The sequence below is a fragment of the Brachyistius frenatus genome, unplaced genomic scaffold (genome assembly GCF_029030835.1).
Source record: "Brachyistius frenatus isolate BFR_SWC_R1_liver_20210118 unplaced genomic scaffold, ASM2903083v1 Contig_14, whole genome shotgun sequence".
In the NCBI taxonomy this organism is placed as follows: Eukaryota; Metazoa; Chordata; class Actinopteri; family Embiotocidae; genus Brachyistius; species Brachyistius frenatus.
In genome coordinates this window covers 2,875,262-2,896,542 of record NW_027210613.1, presented here as the reverse complement: position 1 = coordinate 2,896,542, position 21,281 = coordinate 2,875,262, and the positions used below count along the sequence as shown (strand labels likewise).

Here is a 21,281-nt window from a genome sequence, read left to right as displayed (position 1 = left end):
TGTAGTTAGGCCCATGCCTGTCTGTGAGTTTGTGTGTCTGTGTTTTCTATGGGGTTTCCTCTCCTTTGTCCCCATTTAAAAGCTCCATTCAGTCTGATCTGTTGTGTGTCATGTCCTCTTTGTCTGCCCCTATTCAGCTCTGCTCACCCAATCACAGCTCAATGACTAATTGCCTGCTTGGCAAGCAAAACCCAGTGTGTGTGTGTGTGTGTGTGTGTGTGTGTGTGTGTGTGTGTGTGTGTGTGTGTGTGTGTGTGTGACAGAGGGAAAAACTGTGACAGACACTGCGCGTGTGCGCGCGTGCGTGCGTGCGTGTGTGCGTGTGTGTGTGTGTGTGTGTGTGTGTGTGTGTGTGTGTGTGTGTGTGTGTGTGTGTGTGTGTGTGTGTGTGTGTGTGTGTGTGTGTGTGTGTGTGATATGAGCATTTATGTCTCTGTGTGGGTCTGGGGTTTCCTTATATCAGTGACCCTGAATGAAGCCCTGACTGCATTCTAATCACTGGCACACTCGATGATGTAACTGAGAAGACCACACACACCCACACACACCCCCCCCCCCACACACACACACACACACAGGGTGAAGGGGCCAAGGGTACAGGAATGTGGAGTTGTATCATTAGAGCTAAAAGCCCTTTGATTGTAAATAGTTGTTAGTCAACCCATTTACAATTACCTATTGTTATTATCTTCAACAGGAACATGAATATACTGTGATGATAATTCGTCTTTATTATTTTGTGTCTAATATTAAATGATAGTTTGTCTAGGAAATAGAAAATGTATTGACAATTAACAGGTCAAATTTGACCTTGAAGTGATAGTAATGGAAATCATAGCTGTCTGTGAGAAGTGTCACATGCTGAACTAAGCAACACTCGTTGCACATATAGGCGTTTGTATCTCTGTGCATACCGGGCAAAGCCGACTCCTCTGCTCAGGCCATTGGCGTCCCTCAGTATCCTTGTGGAAATGACGTGACCGAAGGGCTTCAGCATGTTCTCCAGCTCCTGCTCGTCCATTGAAACCGGTAGGTTGGATATGTAAAGGTTGGTGGGGTCCTGCTCCTGTTGCTGTGGAGAGACAGCGGGAGAAGATCATCAGTTTCAATACCATCCGCAGAAGTAGCATCTAGTCTGAGAGAGATGAGCACTGATTGAAGATAGCTTTTTGAAACCTTGAACAAACAAACACTGGCTGCACTTGCAAGAAAGTACAGAAAAAGAATATGGAAACAACTCATGTCATTTAATCTTAATGATGTAATTTTATCAGACTTTTCCTCATACGCATAATATGATCTGATGGTGAAGGAGGACAGATGTGGCCATGACATTGCCTTTGTACAAACCAAAACATTTTTTTTTTTGCTTTCAAATGTGTAAAATTCTTAAAATGAAGTGACAAGAAATAAAAAAAAGGCTTGAATGAAACCTTTCACTGAAAGCTGCTTTTACAGCAGTAAATGCATTAAAGGCTAAGTTGTTTTATTTATTTGTTATTTATGAGTGTATATCCCACTGTAAAATATCTGTGAATATAACTCAAGAGGCAAACTCTCCTCAAAAGAGGAATAAACATTTCATTGAAAAGGCAGTGCACCGGCATCGTGCTCAGAACCCCTGAAGCAATAAGGAAACCCCCCTCCGGATACACAGATGTTAACAGAGTTACATTAAAAAAAATTCCAGAGGAATGAAAAAAACTCCATCTTATGTGCCTCTCAGTTAGTTAGACTAGTATACCTCAATTATTTTTGTTGTGTTTGGCAGCACTCCATTGAAACGATCCTCCACAAGAGACCAAAGCCTGTGTGATGCTTGCAAATTAAACCGGGATGGATGCAGGGAAGGGTTTGATGGATGAGGCTCTATTTTACTGAATCTTGCTTCAGAGGAAGGAGGTACAATACATGCATGCTATATAAATTATAACATGATTTCGAGCTATTAGTTCATAATTTCATGAAAGCTATTAGGATCCACAGCCGCCCTGAGTGCCTCTGTCAATGCAGTAAATGGTTCTGTGATGTTTTATGAGAGTTTGTGGCCTTGTTAACTGTGTCTCTCCTCTGTGTTGGAATGATACTTATGTATTCATTATAAGCTTGGTCATAACTTTGCAAATCCTGATGGCATGACCAGTATAGGACCTCTTGAAAAGGACAAGCACTTGAGTTTGTGAATCACGATACATTTTATTATGATCAGGGCCCAGGAGCTCCTGGAAAGCCGATGATGCATTTTATTAGATGGCTCTTTGTCACAGTTTGAACATTTGAATTTCTCTATGATGAATATGATATTCTGTATAAATCAAATGTTTACTTTGATACTAGTACTATGGCAAACAACCGTGTCCAGAGTGTGTGTGTGTGCGTTGTTGAGTGAATACTTGTGTGTCTTTGTGACAGAAAAGCTGCCCTATGGGGCTCATCTTCAACCTAAATATTTCCTTTATCCATGGAGGATTTTCCTTTGCATGCACCGCAGATGTTCGAAGAGTGGGAGTTCCAAGACTGCCAGACTGTGACCAAAGCCATCTATGTAATCAGTGACTCCGAATAAGCAGAACAGCTCCAGTGAAGAGGTCTGAAATATTCTACCTTTCTTCCGCAAGTCTGAATATATCTCTGCGTCAGCAAGGATTTTCCTTTGGCAGAGTGTCCAATATAGAAAGCGGCACAGTTGTCTTCCCACATAGGGGCAACCGGCTTTGGATGCAATCTTTTACATTTGCGTGCATGCTTGTGTGTGCTCGCATTAGTGAAAGCAGTGACAGACGAAAGCAGCAACATCAAAGGCGCAGAGTGTAACAGCTGTGGAATGTGTCAATGGTCTAGGAGTCATCTCCAGGAAAGAGTTACGTCACTGACATCATCAAAGTCTTCTGCTTGCTATGGTAAACTATAGTTTTCCTGCTTTTCAAGGCAGATCTCATTAAAATGTTTTTAAGATAGCACCACAGTGTTTCAAGTCTGTCTTAAAACAACAGCCAGGTGGCCATATGGACTACAAGGTTCTGCTGGTTGAATCTGTTCATCCTATTCAAACTTGAAAGATGTCTTTCTTACATATTTTCCTGTAAAATCTGCAGCCCTAAAAAATGTGCTGGAGTTTTTATCTTGAGATAATGTAAGGCTTCAGTGGTGTGAGTTATTACTGTTGTTACTAACTGTCTACTACGGGTCAGCATTGAAAATATGTCCGGGGAAACTCAAAGAGAGAATTTCTAATTAAGAAGACCATAGATTAATTTCTACTTGATTTGACAGACACAGATTGCTAAGGCCTCATAGGCCTCATATCAGCAGAAGAGAAACTTGTGGAAACTCAGTAACTTTCAGGAGTAAGTGTTCTAAGTTACGTTTCTTGATCAATATCAGCAACTGTGTTACACACACTTTTGTGACCACTGGTACTGGTGCGATTTCACAGTGGCTTCCACAGTGGCTTCACAATGGAAGGGCGCAAATCAAGTTTTGTGTCAAACACGGGAAATTGGAAGCGGAGACCCTTGAAATACTTCAAAAAGCCTACAGCAATGAAGCAATGAACCTAGAGAGGTGTTCTGAGTGGCAGTCGTGTTTCAAGAGGGGCAGAACAACACTGTTAAATACCAAAGACGGTGCGTCGGGAGCACAACCATATGGGTTTTCTTTGACATTTACAGGGTGCACACCACGAATTCGCGCAATGGCACTTGGATGACATTGACATGACCATACGCACGCTCACAGCACAATTTCAGTGCACAGGTTTCTTGCCTGAAACAACACAATCATTGCTTCCCACAACCTTTACTCAATTGACTTAACTTCTTATGACTTCTGTTACCCAAAAACTTGACACAAAATTTGATGTGCACTCTGGTCAAATTTCACCATCACAAATGTGTATGTACCACGTATTGGTCACAGAAATGTGTGTAGCTCAGGTGCTGATGTTGATAAAGTAAAATAAAAAAAATAAAAAAGTAATTGTTTCCTCCTGCTCCAGATACATTAATGTTCCAGCACGGGGCAGTCTTGGAACTTTTTAATCTCACCTTGTATCAAATTAAATATATTTTGCCAAAACAATATCCCCAAAGGCCTCAGTTTATGCCCAGTGACCAGCAACAGGATAGTAGTTAAGATAAAATGTGTTACAACATTACAGTAAGTCTTTGATTGACTGTGAATTTATTCAACGCTGTGAGAAACCTTTACAACTAAAATTTGAACTTTAAGACTTAAAACTTCTAAATACCTAAGAAAAGATTTAGCACTGTCTAAAGCTAAAAAGGCTAAAGCTAGAAAAGGAACCAGTAACACATTCAAGTTACAGGAATTCACTAGAGAAATCGCTGGAGACACTCAAACAGTTCCACTGTGTCACACTGTTTAAAGTCTTTGAGAATCTGTCATTCAAACAAATTAGCTCCAGACTCGATGTTGTGAAACACTCTTACTTTGGTAATGGTGACAGAATCCTTCTGTCCTTGCTTTGCAAGCCATAAAAGATTAAACGGTAAAACAGAAGATTTCCTATCCCTGTGGTCACCGTGGTTAGAAGTTAATTTCATCCAAAGACAATATGTCTTAAAACAAAATCTCACAGCGGTTTGTCCAATTTCAACAAAAAGTGGGTCAGCTGTTTTGTCTCTGCACACATTTTCCATACAGTTTGCAGTTACTCTAACAAGGGGAGTGTATGCAGATTTGCACAAACAAGAGGGATGCTATAACCTCTCCACCAACTCCAGATCCTCCAGATGCTGATTGTACTGCATGTCTGTGCTGTTTACCCGAAAATCCTCAGTTTTATTTGCATGATTTACGTCGTCTTAATCCAGGGAAGACGACAGCAAGTTGGCTGTAGAACACATTTATTTGCTACACTACTGGGATATGAATTAAAGTGCTCTGGAGCACCCACATGTGAATGAACTCTACTTGACTTTGCTTAAAGTTGCTGTTTGCACAAAGTTACTTCACAGTGATCTCTCACGCTGCATGTTGCAAATGACTCACGTCTCTCTCTCTCTGTGTGTCCCCTCTGTCCCTCTATCTCGTTGTCTCTCCCGCTCTCTCTCTCTTTGTAACATCTGTCACGAGCTGGAAACAGCTTCACACCAACTGTGCCTTTCCCTGACTGTGGAGAGCCTGCCTGCCAGCCAGTCAGCTTGTGTTTTCAGCCCCATTAAACCTCATTGCTGCATCATTACAGCAGGTCTGCGCCTTTTATCATGCCACTTCCTGGTTGCCCCGCAATGCAACGACACCTGCCGAAGTGCTAGAGGGTAAAGCGAGGGCAAAGCAATGGTTAAATACCTGTAAAAAAAACCCCGGCAGTGTGCTATAGTCTGCACGGGTATGGGGTGAGGCGGTACACATGAGCATCAGAAATAACACATTAAAGCTCGCCACAGCCCTGACAAATAGTGACGTATGCAAAGACGAGGGAAAAACTAAGTGAAGACATAGGCAAAGAAACGCTTTGAAAACAAGTAGAAGAGCACTCTCATAAAGAAGCAGTGTGTGATTAGGGAAAGCAGACTTTCTATTCATTATGTGTTGACTCCTTCCTCTTACTTTTTCAACTTCATAATCCTACTCATTTCCTCCTTTAATCCATCTATTGTTATGTCTCCTTTGCCCTCCCTCAGCCCACCTCTTCTCTATGCTCGGACTTCCTCCAATCTTAAATGCACCCTCCTCCTCCTTCCCCTTCCTCTTTTCCCTACTTGCTATTCGCCCCTCCTCTCCATAAGATTAAAACCTAATCTCCTATAATGGTAGCCTTGCTGTCTAGAACACTATCAGAATGCTTAATTAATATTTAAAGAGCAGAATTTTTCCTCGTCTCATCCTCTTCTTGTCCTTCTTGCCCCCTGACTCTCTCCCCTCCTCCAAGTCTTACATTTGTCTCGTTACCCTCATCTTTATTTCCACTTATCTCTCACGACCACCTTTATCTGCATTTCTGCTTTCCTTCATCTTCCTCTTCCTCAAGCCAAATTCGAATCTTTCATAATGATTGTCTGGGTGTCTAAACGCTCTCTAACGGCTTAATCAATACTTAATGAACATACCATAATGAACATACCATAAATACTTTATGAACCCTAAACCCTGAAATCCCCAGGGTTTCATTAGCCATGGAGATATACACTTTTCTCCATCTTCATGATGTCTGGAGAGTTGGCAAAATCAACACTGGGTACTGATTACCTCATCATTTAGTCTCTGGTCAGTTTGTATTATCATGTGGTGTTCGGTCACTGCTGCCTCTAATGTGTTTATAAGGCAGAGCCCGAAAATAGACATGTCTGTGTAAGATGTGATTTTAACCATCTGTACATGTGATGTCCAGTATGTCCTTTCAGTTAAAGGTCTCAGCTCACCACCTACATGTCAAAGCACTCTGCTTTACAGTCATCCACCCACATGTTAGTGCATTATCAGTGGAAATAATTCTGTGTGTTTCAGGCATCTAAAGGGCACTGTATGGATTTGTCGTACTGTACTGTTCAGTACAACAAGAGCCACAGCTATTTAGTTTATCTGTGTATTTGTGTGCTGAATATCTCCAGAGAATTGGGGTCTAATATGCAATAATAAAAAATAGAAAAAAGGGAATGGAATCGATCGGGTTTTTTCCACATTCCTTCGAATTCCAAGAAAAAAAACGACTTTTCAATCAGAAAAAGAAAACACGAGATTGATCCAGGTGCTTTGTAAATTTTACACCCAGTTTTTGCTGTGGTTAATTGGCTACAAAGATCATTTAGCTTAGCTACCCTTTAAAGGATTAAGGTACCGCTTGAGCATCATTAAAATTGTGGTTGTAGGCTTTTCAAGTGGTGGCGTGCTAGAAACAATTCAGGACTGGGAAAGTTGGTTTCCACTCTGTGAGTCTCTGTGGCTGTGAAGTGGCACAGACACCTCGATGATTCAAAGAAATGCCATCGCTCTTGACTAAGTGAGAGACTATGTTTCAATGGTTAATTCAATTCCATGATGGGCAGAACTTTTTCTTTCTCCCTCTAGCCTCCAACACTGCGTCTTCACACTCTGCATGACTCATTTAAAGCAATAAGGGAGGCCTTTCTAGATAATGGGGACTACACACACACACACACACACACACACACACAGTTCTCACATTATAGTCACACATGCAGTTATTACTCTGTTTACTTATTAAATTACACATTTGCTTCTTTATTCCTCAGAATCTTTTTTTTTTTAGCCCTTACTTTCTCGTGGCATTGCAATTTTAATCTGGCTTCTTCCCTTCTCATCCCATCGTCCTCATTTTTCGCCCACACTGTCTCTACTGTGTATCAAAAGGCCAGTAATTCATCACAGAGTCAGAGCAGAGCACGGTCCCTGCTGCACACCAGCGAGCTGCTTGTCTTCCAGCCGTCCAAAAGCTGGAATCAATCACCCAATCCTGAGACACTGAAACCATCAGGGAGGATCAGACACAGATAGAGGAGACAGAGACATGCACACGGAGGGAAAAGGAAGAAAAGGGTGGAGGTGGACGTGCAGACAGACAGAGAAGCTCTGAGTGAATTAAATAAACATTTCCTTAGCTAAATACTGATCAAAAGGCCTCATGAGTTCAGGAATTCAATTTCCCTTGGGTGTAATTTGGAATAAAAAAACCTTACTACTGATAGATGGATACATCTAACACACCCCAGACAAAACACCCCAGCGTCATTGTAATGTTTCATTCACCGAGTTGTTGTTTTTTGCTGTTGATGTAGTTGTTTATGCTTCAAAGTGAACCACACAAATGAAACCGACGAGTGTGGGCCTGATTCCCAACAGCTGAGTAGAAGTGGTGTCATTTCCTATGTGGTTGTTGTTGCTTCTTTATAGCTCCGTCCTGAGTCTGTTTCTGCCCAAAACCCAAACTGAAAACCTATGATGTTTTTTTTTTTTTATCTTGTGGGGATCCACCATAAACAGGCCCGTGACCCATGTCAGGTTTAAGAGTTTTGCAATTTTGTCTGACTGGTAAAATGTCTGAGGTTCCACTAAGAGAAACCAATTAAAAGAGAAAATAATTTTTTGAAGACTTATGCTGCAAAATATGAAACACATGATTATGGACACATATGCATGAGTTCCTTAGATTAGACGCAAGGCAAAAGATACCATGCCATGGTACTGATATGAGGGCTGCACACACAAGCACCCACACATAACAGGCGTAATGCCTTAAAAACTGCGTATGGTGCTGTACACACTCTCCCCTCTCTCTTTAACTCTTTTTCTTTTCTTTCTCTTCTCCTCTGTAGAGCTGAATGCCATAATCAAGGCTAATGGGACTCAGCTGTTGGCCGGGCTAATTACCTGGAATGCAGACGGATGATCTTTGAGACAGGCTTTCACAGAAACACACAGCCGCGTTTCTGTCACGTCAGAGGACATTACATTGACTTTGCATTCATTTTCTGGAGACGTACTCTTATCTAAATCATAAGCAATACTCACCCAACCTAAACCTAACCTTAAACAGAGGCGTCACTCTTAAATTTGACCATTTACCTCATTGGGACTTGCTTTTTTTTTTTTTTATCCGCAAAAGGGATGCTGGTCCCCACAACATGACTGTGCAAACATATTCATGTCCCCACAGCGTGAGTAATACAAGAACACACAAACTACAGTATTTGTCTCTCATGCACCTGCCATTTAAGTGTGTGTGCCTGTAGTGTGAGTCAGCATGTTATTTTATGTGGTATGTTTTTCTGTGGGTTAACTGAAAATAAAATGTGTGTGTGTGTGTGTGTGTGTGTGTGTGCGTGTGCGTGTGCATGACTGTATGCATTTGTAAAAGGTCATAAAAACTCAAATAAATGTTCCATTCCTTCTCCAACACAAGAAGTCCCAACTTCCTTAAAAAGGTGTTAGGTTTGGATTTTAATACAACGATCACAGACAAAGCTAAACAAAAATAACCTTGAGCTAAAATTCTAAAATGTTCTTTTTAAGAGATACATTTTTAATGGCAAAGCTAGTAGCACACGAAATGCTCTAAAACCCTCGCACAATGCAATATACAACACTGGGATCAAGAACTTATACTTTTAAGAGCAGATTGAAATGCTGTTCAGAATATAAAACATTAAACAACAACACAGACTTCCTGTCTAGTGATAATGCTTACCTTTCACAGATATGATTTGTGGATATTAAAGAACAATAGTTAAAATGTTAAGTAGACTTGAATGTTCATGAAAACAAAGGGATTTAATGTCTGATAAATGTGTCTCGGTGTCATCCGAGGCCTCATCAGCCTGATGTCATAGTGTCTGCCTGAGGAGAGAGCAGGCTTCAGGGAGATCATCGCTCTAAATGATTAATGGAGTCTGGAACCAAGGAGGGGAGTTGTCTGTGACTCTGCAGGTACACACCCTGTTGACGCCTTTTAAGAGTGAATTCTATGTGTGTGTGTGCGTGCGTGCGTGCGTGCGTCAGTCAGCCATTGAAGCCGCGTCATCACAGTAAGGACTGTTTCATGCCAGTTCAGATGGACTCATTGATGATGGTAACTACACAGAGACACGCATATAAACAAAACACACACATCCATAACCAGATGTGTCACACTGGCTGAAGATGATCGAGGCAGGAGTTATGGAGCAGGAAGTGATGGATAAATGAAAATTAAAGAGATGAGCACAATAAAAGAGTGATTGATTTGACAAACGTAACGGCAGCATAAAACTGTAATATATACAGTATAGTTCCATTCTTAGTTAAACCCGTAGGGGAAGTTATTAAAAGATAATAAATAAAGGTTAAACATAGCTATAACAAGGGTGTTTGAATGGGACTCCTTCCATGTGAGCGAGTTTTGAGAATTGTTTTTTGGCAGGTCTGAGTTGATCAGGAGTTGAAGGATCGATTGACCAGGCATGAGCATCAAAGGGTGTGCTATAGCCTATAGCTAACATATCTGGAACATGATCATCATTTGGACCCTGAAATGCCTTAAATTTCAACCGGAATGTAAAACTAATTTTAACACTTATTCACAGTAAAAAGAGCCAATAAAGAAGCCTTTGAAATAGTATAATTTGTACAAGTACAAGCAAGATGAGGCAAAAGCATGGGCTACTTTTGTGAAATGTTGCTATTATTGTTCACAGGGAGGGTAAATAATTAAATTTACAAAGTAAAGTATGACACTGAACATTGTGAGCCGTCTTCTCGAGGATAAAGCCCCATATTGTGCATTATATTAACAGACTGACCAGGTTTTAGAAAGGTATTTGTTGTTTCATCAGCATAGAAAATGGATCATTTGTCTCTTATTAGGATCATTGGTAGCACAGATATAGAAATTAAAAGGGACCAAAAACTGATCTTTTGGGAACACAACACAAACCCTCAAAGAGAAGTAGCACAAAATTAGTTTTGAGCCTTGGAGAGTTATGCTACATGATCTTAAAAAGAGTTCATGTTAACATCAACAAAATTATTAGGCAATTGTAGCATGAATGATTTGAATTATTAATCATAGAGTTTATCATTATTAAAACGTGACCTTGAGTCATCCCATGCTGCTATAGACCGAAGCTGCTGGGGGATCTCCCATGATGCACTGAGCTCCTCTCCTCAACTCTCTTTCACTCTCTATGCATTTATATAGCATCATTGCATCTCATTAACTTTATGACTTTTTGCTCTTGTAGTTTTGTGCTTTTGGGCTTTGTAGTGGCATGATTCTGATTGGCTGCTATTGACCCCACCAACTCACTCAATATTTATTGTTTGTTTTCTCTCTTTCCTGTTCTTTTCTTTCTCTGCTCTTTCTTCACCCCAACTGCCTACCTCTGAGCCTGGTTCTGTCAGAGGTTTTCTTCCTGTTAGAAGGGAGTTTTTCCTTCTAGCTGTTGCACATATGGGAATTGTTGAATGTTTGGGTTCCTCTTTATAATGTTGTAAGGAATTGAATTGAATTGCATTTCTGAGACAGTTCAGTTATTTGGTTACATCTACCTCCTCTCTGATAATCTACATAACATGAACCATGTGGTTCTGATTTGAGTCATACAGTATCAATTATATTTTTGATTACATTTTTATGTCTACAGATTTTTTTATAAAGTCACAATTTTGCACAGCAGTGGTGTTTCTGCTTTATTGGACTGGGTCTTGTCTGCCTGTCAAGAGCAAAGACTTGGAGCTTGCAATCCTGGGTGTGTGGTTTGCATCCTTCACAGTGACCCTACACTGCCTACTCTTAACACCACAGATTAAAAGCAAGATGAGTTCAGCTCCTAAATTGACTCACTCTTCCACCCCACTTGCTCTCTCCTTCTTCTACTGAATTGCTCCTTGATTGTCTGTCTTTCTGTACGTAGCAGAGCACTTCATAGGACAAATGTAATAAACCAGAAGGCATGCTGGATTGCTGGATTATCAGTGAGGGAGCACTGTCTTGGATAAGAAAAGCAAAAATTAATAAAGAAAGTTTTTAGACAAAATTATTGAATGCAGTTTTTCTTCAGCTTCTTTTTTTCCCCTTTCTAATGGTATGTGGCTTGTCCTCAGACAAATCATTGGGAAATGAAGTTAAGAGCTACAGCCAGAGAGAAAACAAATTAAAAGGAAACTGCAAAATTAAAAAAGTTCTTGAAAAGTACAAGGGAGGAGAAGGTTTGTGCTCCTGGCACTGCAGTTATTAAACCATGAAGCACTGGCTCAGACACAAGAATCACATCAACTTAGAGGGAAGAATGAGGATTTCAATTCCAAAGTTGTTGTTTTTTCCATTGTGTGACATACAAGCCTGCCAAGATGGGTATCTATAAGGATAACTGCTGTTTGAAAAAATTGTACAGAAAAATTACATTCAAACAAAAATTGAATTTCTGATTTAAATTGTGTGCAGGATCTTTGATTTCAGAAGTCCCATTGTGCATCTACAGCCTCTTACTTTGAATATTTATGGTTTTTCAAAAGCAAATTAAAGTTGTATAAACATGTAAATGAAGGGCTTTGAGGTTAAGGCTACAACCCTATTTTTACCTTAATTGCACTGTGGTAAAAGTAAAAAAATGAGGCTGTCATATGATCCAAGGGCATATAACACTTGAAGCACTTGGAGAAAAAAAATTACACAGGCTGGTAGACCTGCTGTATAACAGAGTTAAGCTGTCCATGTCCACCCACACCTTCTGCTGGCTTCGCTTATAAAGTCCTGGAGGAGAAGAATACTGGTTTACACTTCAATAAAATACCTTTTTCATCAACTCTGCTGTTTCGATTGCATCTGTCTCGCTGCAGTCCGACCATCAAGGTCAAGTAGCTATGTTTGTTAGAATGTGTAAATGGATTTGTGCGCTACAAGGAAGCAAGTTTGACCCGAGTGCAAGCAAAATAAAGGGGAAAAAAAATCATGTATAAATTTCAACCGTGACTTTGAGTATTGCTGATCTTTCACTATCATTATTTCACACTCACACCTACTTTCCTGGACAGATCATTTTTCTCTGGAAGCCTACTGAGCAGTTCTACTGAAGGAGTTGGAGGTTAAATTTGTACAAGGACACTGCTTAGATGATATTATTTTCCCTCTGCACTGTTTCCCAGTGATGGGAAACCAGAAACCTTAAAGACTCAAAGCTGAATCTCAACTCTTATATAATCATCCAAAAATCACTATTGAAGATTTATTTACCTTTAACACAACTGTTCCTGTTGGTGTTTTCATTGTTTTAAACATCTTTTTACAGGGATTTGTTGGCTATAACAAAGCATCGATTTAACAACAGCAGCGACATGTATGCTTGGTTGACTTTCACACAGTGCAATATGAGTGACTGAGCAGCCAAGTTGGGGTTCATGGATTCTCTGCCTCCAATAAGAAATCACACAAATGTGTGTACACGTATGCCCGTTGTGTGTTTTGTCCTTTCACCTGACACTATTTCATCCTGATCAATGCCTTTGTCCTACAGACCCAAAGCTTGAAAGCCATGGCCTGTTGCCATGGTTATCTCTACTCTAAACCAGAGGGATTAACCTCCAGTGGGATGGCTTGGGAGAGAGAGAGAGAAGAACATACAGAAAGAGTGAGAAAGAAGGGAGCAAAAGAGGAAAGAAATAGAAATGAGAGGAAAGCAAGTATAATATAATGACAGAACTAGATAAAGTCAGAATGACAGAGACATAGATAGATATATCGAGTTCATTCGCAAAAAAACTCTCTTTTTGGGGATTTTTGTTGTTGTTTTTATGCACCCCAGGGAGAACATTAATCCAAAAATTAATGTGATGTTGGGTTATTTTGATTAAGAAAAAAATAACTAAAAAAAAACAACAAGTACTGTAACATACAACAATTTACTTTTTTGAAAAGTGTATTTTGTTTTTCAAATTAAAAGTAGTTTTGTTTTGTCAAAAGTTTTTTTTTTTTTTAGAAAAATATAGAACTCAGAACACTGATAGAACTGTGTGTAAAACGTTATTTATAGATACGCAAAATTCTAGAAATAGCTATAAAGACAGGCAATTGACAAATTGCATATTTATAAGGTCATATTTGAATGCCCTAGCCAGACTTAATACAGTAAAGTAAATAAATATGATGTGAAAATCTTTCAGACTTCCTCCTGGGATTGGCTCAAATCCTGCCAGTACCAGCACATGCAACCAAAGGTGCAACTAAACATTTTCAATGTGGTCAAACCAGTGCACCTGAACATTGCAGAAATTTTCCTTTGAACAAATGTTATGAACACATTTCCTGACCTCGCTAAAACTTCATAGTTTTGCAGGATTTCAGATTTATAAATTCAGCGGCGCGATCAGCCCAAAAACCTGCCGTTACCAGGTCTAGGATTGTTATGCGCATTGTGTTCTCATTAATACATTGTGTAGAGCAGTACCACCACCAAAGACAAGAGAAGCACTAGTGGAGGAAGAGACTATATAAAAGCCATAGAAAAAAATAAATGAGAAAGGTAAACAAGTTGCGATGTCCTATAGTGCACTGTCTTGTATATAACATAATCACCTGACAAAATGCAACCACAGTTCTACAATTTAACTAATAGCCTAACAGAAAAACACTTCTGGGACTTTATTTACCTCTGCTTCGTTGCCAACTTAACTCCCCTTTTAAATTGTGGGTTTGGTTTGGCTCGACTTGATTTGCTTTGGCCATACAGAATTCACTGGTATACAAAATATTTCAAAACTAAATATTGGGATTCTCTCAATGAGATGTTGTTTTTTCATTGCCTGCCGTTACGCTGTGTTATGAAAAGCAACAAAAGCCACTGCCATTACACTCTCAGAACAAACAGCTCAGCAAACGATCCTCTTTCTCAAGCTTAAGTGTGTGAGTTTGAACCGAGCCTTCTGGTTGAAGATCAGTCTCTGTGCTGCAGACGACATATTCAAAGCACTTGTCGCAAAAATGTAGGGGAATTAATTTAATCTGCTGGCAGAAAATGAAAGCTTTTAAACCATAGCAGTTTTGCATCAGAAGGTGGCTTTTTGAAGATACACCATCTTTGCAGTACGCAGGCTCCATGAAGATGTGCTTGTGGTGTGTGTTGCTGTGGTGCTCAGATGAGAGAGCAGAGATTTTCTCGCCATCCTTAGATGTCGGGACGAGGGCACAGAGGGGCCAGCTGACAGCTTGTTGGATCAAGGTTATTTACTTTTAGAAAGGGAAGGGAAAACCAGCCTGAGTCAGCAAATACTAAAGGGCAGTCACACATACACCCATTCACACACATGCTCATAGAAAGACATGGAACTGTTTCATCCACCCCCCTCCAGACAGAGATACAGACAGACACACACACACACACACACACACACACACACACACACACACACACACACACACACACACACACACACACACACACACACACACACACACACACACACACACACACACACACACACACCACCGAGTTTAAATCGTCTCATTATTGGAACACCATAGAGAAAACAGTAGCCTAATTATCATCATATCCTCTACCAAGGACGTCTCATGACAGCACACTCACACTCATCTGTTCAATTTACCTGTACAAACCACATCCTCCCCTCTTACAAAGCCATTAGGCTCTAACAAGGGTCCTTAAACCCTCCCAGTCAAAACTGAGCAGGTTTAGTGTCCTCCCGAGACAGAGCCTCGTTAAAGCTGCGTCATACGAGCCGCCGACACACACTGGCCTGTTTTCTGTGTGTTCTGTTTTGGCTGCCAGCAGTGCAATGACCCCAAATTGTTCTTATATACGATTTGATAACCATGAACCCACCACTAATCAGCCAACCAATTACAAATGCACCTTCACAGTAACATACACAGTTCACACACATAGACACACCAAGAAAACAGACACAGAATTGACATATGATTTATTATAAAAGCATGCATAGAAACATAGACCCAAGCAGCTCTATACTTAACATTCATGGGATTTTCATCCACTTGCTGAACGATGGCTGCTAATGTCCAATTTGCCCTCTCTAGCCAGAATGTATATGTTCTGGAAAAGGGACTGCAGTCATCTGGATTTTCAAAGGTCTCACCGTAATTTTCACTTTTATCTGAAACCTGAAGGTAAGCCTGCAAAAGCACGCATTATGTGGAGTTATTTCTTTCCTTACTGTAATGACCAGTTTTACTTCAAAATGATCAAGAGCATTTTATGTCCTTTACTTTTAGAGGGGCTGTTGCTACAAACCATTAACTCAACTTGACACCCAACAGAATTGATTATATGCTATTTAAAATAAATCATTCCACCGTATCATCAAGAAGTGGCGTAGATTTCAAGCAACTGACAATTTGTCCAAGACTGGCTGCTCCAGCAAATTTAACCCAAGAGCAGTGTGTGTGTGTGATGCAAAAAGAAGTCTTAAAAGACCCCAAATTACATGACATTATCTGCAGGTATCTCTTGAAGCTGTTGGTGTCAAATTGCACATATTGTTTGGTAGGGACAGCAGTGGGGTCACAAAATAAAGTAAGACCTGCGAGTGGAAACATGTAGCTGCTGCAGTGATTGAGGGGAGTTCATCTAAAAGGACAGTACCTGAAAAAAGTGGTGAGATTCATAGGTCGATGCAAAAAAAGAATAGCATCCCAAAAACAGTGTGTCTGCTACTGACTGCTACTACACTCTATTCTGCAATTCTTTTATACTATTTGATATTTGCTTGGATTTCTACATCTGATTAGGATGATTTATTCAGTTAGCCATGTTAAGGTGGTGAAAAGGACATTCAGGTTTGATTGCGGAAAGGCAAGCTACACTCTTGAATCCTGCCGCCTGCCACATCCCGGCATCATTTCAGCAGCTGCAGGGCTCCATAACTGACCGCGAGAGTGAGTCCAGCCCTTTCCTCTGCGCGCCTGGGGTGGTAACGTGATGGTGAGACATCACTGACGAAATATTGAGTGGAATTTAATTTTACATTTGGGTTGACTTGTATCTTTTACATTTGAAAGGTGCTTATGGAATAGTTACGGTCACTAGCATAAATTACACTTCTGGTTTAAATGTTTATGATAAAGTGGATCAATGTAAAATGTGATATGAAGTGAAATTAAATGTGTGAGAGGCATTACAGTAAGTATAACAATGACTTTCGCATTTCATTTCTACAATCTGGCTTTAATTCACCACCTCACTATCTGTGTTGCCAATTTCCCCCCATCTCCAAAATGTCCGTACGCATGGCTCAGAGTTTCTGTACAGATGTGCGCATTCTTCCGTCAAATAGATTTTTTGTAAATCCCGACTTATGTGTGGCGAGTGGTGTACACATTATTCAGGCCCACACAAAGGTTGTAAATGAGACTCCAGGCCTTTTGTGATAATGTGCTCTGGACACACAAAACTGAGTTGTTCTGCCACAGTAACAGTAGACATGATTTGTATAAAACAAGGACAACTTTTCAGGAGAGAACTTTATACCAACTGTGAAGCACGGTGGTGGAAATGTTATGATATGGGATTGCTTCGCTGCCTCAGTAACTTGGCACATTGCAGTCATTGACTCAACTATGAATTCTGCATCATATCAAAGAGTGCTTGAAGATAATATGAGGTCACCTGTCTGAAAGTTGAAGTTAAACCAGAAGTGGACCTTTTGACAGGAAAATGATTCTAAGCATATGAACAAATCCACCAAGGAATAGTTCAGTAAGAAGAAATGGAGGATTTTGGAGTCAGTCAAAGCCTGGATTTGAATCCCATTGATATGTTGCAGAGGGATTTAAACGTGCAGTAAATGTAGGAAAACTTTCAAATATCTTGCAACTGTATGAACTTCCGAGTGAAAAAAAATGTTCACTAAGCTGATGTCCCAGACTGGTGGACAATTAGGCAAACACCTAAAATAAGTTATTGCTGCTTAAGGGAAGCTTCGAAAGCCGAAGGCGCAATTAATTTTCCACAGAAGAATAGTACATCTATTTATATTTCAGTTTAATAAATTAATTAATTAAAAAGAACATTTTCCTTTATTACTAAAATATACCCCGTAACTGTAGGCATTGCACAACAGTTTGATCAAGAAATGATCAAAATGTAGTCACTTTTTTTCTGATTTATATTATTTTTATCAGTAAAAAAAAAAAAAAAAATTCTGTTTTTAAATCAACTAAAAGAAGTGGCCCACAAGAACTCAGTAAGGAGACTTTTTAGGAGGAAGAGGCAGAATATAGATGTGTGACTAAAATAAATAAAAAAGACAAGTGAGGAGGTCGAGTCGACAGACTGAAAGGCACAGCAAGAGAAAAAGCTTCATTGGTTTTCAGTGGGCATGTGCAGACTCAGACATACTAAAAGGTTACAGCATTTGATTTGTGATATTCGACTCTAAAGGCTCTCTCTCTCTGTCTGAAAGAGCAGTTTGGTTACTGCTGTCCACAAAGTTTGATCGATGGCTGAATTATGCCATCGGATTGTGAATCTAGCCGACTCTGCTGTCTGCCCAATGATAAACAACAAACATGTCTGGCCACCAATAACAATGAGAGATGTGAGGACTGAGTGGCCAATCAGAAAATAGATGTAATAGTGTCCCCATAAAACAGGGACATTTCAGTCAGCCTCCCACACTACCATTAATATACCTCACTCATATGTATTCCTCAGAGTGTGTAGAATAAGATTTTAAATGCAGCACCACCCTATTCTTCCTCCAGCCCTCCTTTCCTTCTAGCCTTTTATTTCCTTCCTGTACTTCCTTCCTTCTCCCTGATCACTGTGCAGTCCTCCCTCTCAGAGTTCAGGCTGCCCACTCCATATTCACTCCATCTCTCTCTATCCTCCCTTGCTACAGTTTGGGCTTCCCACTCCCTCCCTCTATCAATCTCTCTGTGCACCCTCCCTCGCTCCGGCAGCAGCCCACTCAAAGGCTAATTCCACAGAGGCACAGAATGTGAAGATAGGCATTTTATAGTGTTTTCCAGTTATCTCTGTCCTTATAGAGCTGTTCTCAGCCTAGCTCCATCAAACCAAGCACCACCCCCACTCTCCAGCTGCCTACTCTATTCCTCCTCTGTTCAAGGCAATATTTCCCTCATCCCTCTTTGTTTTCCGTCCTCTCTGGGGTAATGCTGGGGTGATACTGAATCTGAACGGCTTAATAACTAAATGAAATGCATTCACCAGTTGAAAGACACTTTACTGTGACAAAATGCTATAACACAATACCTCATTTTCTCCTAATTTATATAATTTTAAATGTTATTGTAGTAGCTGATTTGTATTGTTTAAGTATGAAGCTCTGAAAAAGCAATACTTTCATTCACTATCAAACAGATGCTGTACCTATTCTCCAACCTGTTTTTCTTCTGAGAACTACTTTGACAAAATGAGGGTGTCTGGGAGCTATTCACGTTTAGTAACATCTGTTCACAAAGCTGAGCTCCACCCAAACCAGCTGAATGAGATTTTGTTTTTGATGTGAACAATAACAAATCCATACACACACAAAAAACACACATTTTGTATCAAAACAGCTTAAATTCAACAGCATGTGCATTTTATTTTCTGTATGGTTTTAATTTGAAAAGTTGCAGCATTTGGCCAGCCAGTGGTATAACTTTGACTTCTCACTCACTCATTGACAGACACTTGCTTTATAGCTCTGGGCCTGCTGTTGTGGTCCAGCCAAAAATATTGGCCCGGTGCAAAGCAGACACAGGTGGAGGAGAGCGAGGGGAGATTGTCCACTCGTTACTTGATCGTTGATAGTGTCGTTGTCTCAGACAGGTTAAAATATAAATAATAAAAAAATGCTGAAATGGATCGCCAAATATACTTGGGAGGCCCACATGTGTGAATAACACTGCATGTTGTTCGAACCGTCAATGAGCTACTCAGAAATGGGTAACGAGCTACTGGTAGCTGGCGAGCGACTTGTTGAAGACCCCTGATCTAGAACCTATTCTTTACTTACTTTGGGTATCTTTATGCACGTTTGATCAAACTAATGTTAAATCAATTTTCACATACTGTTATTTTGCTATTAGCTGACAGAATTTTTAGGGAGACAACTTTTTTTTTTTTTTTTTAACATGACCAGTACTTAGATATGTGTTTAATTACATTTAATAAATCTTAACTTTGAGCAAATACCTCAAATAACAAAATGAACTGTTGTACTGTGTGTACTTATATCTTATTCATTCATGACCTCTTTATTACATTATGGTCAATATGCCAGTTCACTGGTGTAGTACTGACTGAATCTGCAAAGACCTGATGGAGATCTATCTTGTATTTTTTGTATTTCATAAAAAAAAATCCCTCACAGTAAGAAGTTTTCAACACCTTTCCCACCGAAAAAAAAAAAGAAGAAGAAGCTTGAAAGCTTGAAATACAGCTTTAAAGCTCTCGGGATGTTTTCTCCCAGAGCACAGCCATCACCACTTAACCACCACCTAGTTTTCTCTTTGCTCTATTTCTACTGTCATCTTTGATGCAACTGCAGAATTCATAGTATGTTAATTGCCGTTGCCCACAGAGATTACTGCACATCATAGCCAGAGAGGAATATAAAGCTAAAACTCAGTTACTTAAATTAACAACTAGGGACCTTTGAATAAAACTAGAATGGCACTCAGACCTCCGCCAAAGCCAATAGTCCATTCTTCTATAATATGCAAATCTGCAACTGCAACCATTATATATGTCTGGATATGTTTCCAAAACTGTTATAATGATAAAAAAATATATACTATTGCCAAGCAAAAGTCTCACATCCAAGCTGCTGCATCGGTTCTGGTTCTCCCCTCCGAAACATCTGTCCTGAGTGCTCTACAATGATTGCTAGCAGTTTTAAATTTGAGTAAGTATAGGTGTATCCCAAGGGATTATTAGTACCAATGCATGTGCGTTGTGATACAGAATCACTTTTTTTTTTTTTTTTTTTAGAATGGGTGATGTTTTGTTGCTACTGAATTTTACATTTAGTGATACTTTATCTGGCAATGTCATTGAAAATGAAAAATATTTTGTGGATTTAATGGTGTCTACCTTTGCCCACGCTTCATCCCTCTACCAAGTTTCATGAAAATCATTTTTTTCTGTAATCCTGCTAACAAACAAACAAGAAAACACCCGCACATAAACCGTAACCCTGTGGAGCAGTCACATGTTTTCAGTAGGTTTTAGGTAAGCCTTTTCTAAGAAACATGCTCTGGTGCACATCATGCAATGCATTTTAATGGAACACACCAAAAATGTTGTCAGTATAGGAAAAAAAATTCCATATTTAAAAGTATTCACAATGTCCTCTGTGACCTTATTGGAGTCTGTTAGTGTGACTGTTCTTAGTTTGTTCATCAGCCTTTTCTTTCCTGTCTCGTCTGCCATCTCAGAAGAGGCAGGAGACCAGATTCACGTACTGAAATTATTATTTTTAATGAACTTGTGGCATTAACTATTTATGAGTCGGGACCCTTTGGATGGATGGCTTTTGGCTGCATGTCACTTAAGTTACATTATGCCGCTCTGGGCTGTACACACAACAAGTTTTGTCCAAACTACAAACTGATATCCTGCAGCAGTAGAGAAGCACTGCAGACAGGAGGCAGAATCATTTGCCAGGAGCAGAAACTGAATCACTAATGTTTTATTTTTTTTTCTCTAAACAGTATATACCATTTTGCATTATACAACTGGAATATTGATGTTATGAAAGAGAAATATTGGAACTTTTGGTGCTTAATTGGGCCACTTATTGAGATTTTAATTGCAGTTACAGCCTTGTATCACTTATTGTTG

General features: G+C 39.8%; 1 protein-coding gene across 1 annotated transcript in view; it reads right to left on the bottom strand.

Moving 5' to 3' along the window:
• The window catches only part of LOC138617854 (RNA-binding motif, single-stranded-interacting protein 3-like), a 119,362-nt gene that overhangs the window by 37,111 nt on the left and 60,970 nt on the right, over positions 1 to 21,281 (bottom strand). Inside the window, exon 5 of the mRNA XM_069693174.1 lies at positions 915 to 1,072. Coding sequence (XP_069549275.1) covers positions 915 to 1,072 — 158 coding nt within the window. The remainder of the gene's footprint in view (positions 1 to 914; positions 1,073 to 21,281) is intronic.